We start from the raw sequence: 3,014 nt of genomic DNA on the forward strand, positions 1-3,014 counted from the left end.
CCCCCCGCCCCCTTGCCGCCGGCCGCCCCGATGCCCGGCCGCTCTTCAGTGTTCGTGTCGTTGCAGGCCCAACCGCTTGCTGATTCTCCACGGCTTCCTGGATGAAAATGTGCACTTTTTCCACACCAATTTCTTGGTGTCGCAGATAATCCGCGCCGGGAAGCCCTATCAACTTCAGGTGACTCGCCGACGCACGCGTTCACGCATTTGCGAGCGGACAAGAGTCCGTTTTCTTGAAAGGAGCAAAAATCAACGGTTTGCATCCGAGTTGAGTTGCCTTTCGAGTCGCGCCGCATCACGCCCGATGGGCTTGGGGCGTGCTCGCCGCCCTCCTGCGGAGAAACGGCTCGAGTAACGGATGGGAACAAGTTTTGTTCCGTGCCAGCCGGGGCCACACCCTGAACTGGTTGCCATACGATCAATCTCACTTTGTTTGAATAGAAGAACTAAAAATGCATATGCGGCGGTATATCTTTCTGGGGATAGAACGAGAGCGAGCGAGCCGATGTGAATGGTTTTGTTTCGTGTCCACTTTGCAGGTGTACCCCAACGAGCGACACAGCATCCGCTGCCCGGAGTCCGGAGAACACTACGAGATCATGCTGTTGCACTTTCTACAACAATACCTCTGAAATGTCGTCCCTCCTTTGGCCCTCCAGCTCGGCGCCTAACTGGCCGCCCGCTGTCCACCTCCCCCCATCGCAAACGTCGACTCCGCTCCCGTCGCCCCTCGTTGCTCCGTTGCCGTTTCGCTCTTTTTTTTCCCGTGTGTTCGCCGAGACGGAGAGTTGGCGAGCGAAGACGAGGGGACGTTTGAGAGGCGGGCGGAGTCGTCGCGTTCGCCCTCTTCCTCCTCCTTCCACCCTTGCCGACGTTCCCGCTTTCAAATTGTGTGTTTTACCCGCTCGTGTCAGTCGTAGGAAAGAGGTTACGGTCGACGGCTATTCAAATGGAGATCGACGAGACGTAGTTGCACAGGTTCTACAGGACATAATATATGCGTTCAATCCACTTTCGAGCTGAACTCTCCGTACGTCACGCGAGTCGCTGTCGGTGACGAATGAAGACTTGCAAGAAAGGCTCTTCCCGTGTCCGCTTGTTTTAAGTGTGTTGAAAATAAAATATTTTTATGACTGTTATTATTTTGAATGAAAGCTGACAGAGGCCAACTCGTTGCCGTTTTCTGTCCACTTCCATGACATTGTTCAAGGTCATCCGTTTGCCTTCTCCGCACATAATTTATATTTGCCAAAGTACCTCTTGGCGACGATGAAGCCGGTAGTTGCTTTTTTTGTTTGTTTGTTTTTTTTTACTGCAATCCAGCCGACGGAGGGTCGAGCGCCGGAGGCTTCCAACAGCTTTGTACCATCGGAATCCAATTTGTACATGACAAATAAATGGCTGAATCGTTGGCGAGCTTTCTTGTGTTGCGTCCGACGCTCCGCGGCGGGCCGCCGAATTGGCGGTGACAAAACGCCTTTGCGGCACCGGACTGACCTCGCCGACCTTTGTCCTTTTGCGGAGAGGACGGTCGCGGCGGCCAACCGTTGATGACGGCGGGGCCGAGAAGTGAGCGAGAACCGGGGCTCTTACTTTGACAGTCGAAGCGAGGAAGCGACAGACACACACAAACTTCCAGTGGCGCTTGAAAGAATCACCGAACTAAATACGCATCAAATGGACGTCCAAAACAGGAAATTCAATCGAACGGTGTTGAAATGATCATCTTTTGTTCTCGGAGTCAAGCGGACTCCATTTCTGAAAGGGTAAGGCGGGTCGAAAGTGTTCTTTTCGATAGGATGTTCGATGCGCCCGCACCGCACGTGGCATTCGCGTTCCTTTTGCGTTTGTGGGATTTGCGTGAAGCGGCCGAAGCCAGCCGTTCGTTCGTCTCCATTTCAGCCTACTAGAACATCCGAAATTGATTTCGGATTCATCAGAAACATTGTCAACGGTGGCAGCTGTGTGGACGGACTCCCTTTCGACTGAAGTTTGAACGGGGTCGGTTCATTCTGAACAAAGATCGTTATTCCAGTTGTTCATTCGTACCTCCCTTCAATGATTTATCCGGGCCGGTTGTTTGTTTTTAAATCGCAAAAACGTGACATTTGAACAGGAGTGTGTAAACTTTTTAGATCGCTGTGTATTTACTTTTACTCCCTGCCTACAAGTGAAAAACATGCCGATCCCATTCATTGAAGGTTAAATTGTCCCTCGCTGTGCGCGTGAATGGCTATTCCGTGATTGGCTGGCGACCAGTCAAGGGCGTGGTATCTTGTTTTTCAAGAGTTCATTCGTTTTGAGGCGACATATGAAACACGCACACAAACAACGGCTTTGCTCTCAATTCATTTTATTGGCTGCAGAAGGCCAAAAAAGCGTCTCTTAAAAAATACACCTCAACAAGACAATATAAATTACAAATACGAGATTACTTTTGACGGCATTTAAATAGGAACGTGGGAAAACAACACACCGGTAGCAGTTCTAGAAGACGAGCGACATTATTCCTCGTGACACTGTGGTACAACGTTGGTCAAGAAGTCAATATGACTTCAACTTGTGCAAATCTCCACGCCGAAAAATAATGAAGAATATACGTCGCGCGATTGAATAGCTGGAATGGCGTTGTCGTCGTGCGAAGCTCACGGAGGGCGGCCGACGTTCGTCTTAACGCTTGCGAGTGTCAGTGTCCGGTGATTTCAACTTTGCCACTCCACCCTCGTCGTGCTCACGCGGAGGCTGCGCGCCTGTTCATCAAAGTCACATCTTGGTCCACGTCGCTGACCATGCGAGAAGGAAAGGAAGAACAACAAACCAAAACCAAAACCTTATCCTTTCACCTTGTTCGTGTTGAAAATGCCTCATTCTTTTTCTACATCGTGATGTTTTGTTAACATCTGTTTTTCTCCATAGTAAAAAATAGTTTTTACTTTCAAATTTCGAATGTTTTGACACGTGCAGGAGTCTGAATATTTCGCTGTGTGTGTGTGTGTGTGTGTGTGGGGGGGGGG

At 50.1% G+C, this 3,014-nt stretch overlaps 2 protein-coding genes across 2 annotated transcripts in view; one reads left to right on the forward strand and one right to left on the reverse strand.

Annotated features, from left to right (window-relative positions):
• Window positions 1–1,411, forward strand: part of LOC109531824 (dipeptidyl peptidase 9) — a 19,573-nt gene extending 18,162 nt beyond the window's left edge. Inside the window, exon 21 of the mRNA XM_019896326.1 lies at window positions 540–1,411. Coding sequence (XP_019751885.1) covers window positions 540–632 — 93 coding nt within the window. The 3' untranslated portion in view covers window positions 633–1,411. The remainder of the gene's footprint in view (window positions 1–539) is intronic.
• A 925-nt stretch (window positions 1,412–2,336) lies between these two features.
• Window positions 2,337–3,014, reverse strand: part of LOC109531826 (angiopoietin-related protein 4) — an 8,777-nt gene continuing 8,099 nt past the window's right edge. The window contains exon 7 of the mRNA XM_019896328.1: window positions 2,337–3,014. This exon is cut by the window's right edge and continues 1,007 nt beyond it. The gene's annotated coding sequence lies outside the window, so the exon portion shown is untranslated.

The sequence above is a fragment of the Hippocampus comes genome, unplaced genomic scaffold (assembly GCF_001891065.2).
Source record: "Hippocampus comes isolate QL1 unplaced genomic scaffold, H_comes_QL1_v1.1 scaffold97, whole genome shotgun sequence".
In the NCBI taxonomy this organism is placed as follows: domain Eukaryota; kingdom Metazoa; phylum Chordata; class Actinopteri; order Syngnathiformes; family Syngnathidae; genus Hippocampus; species Hippocampus comes.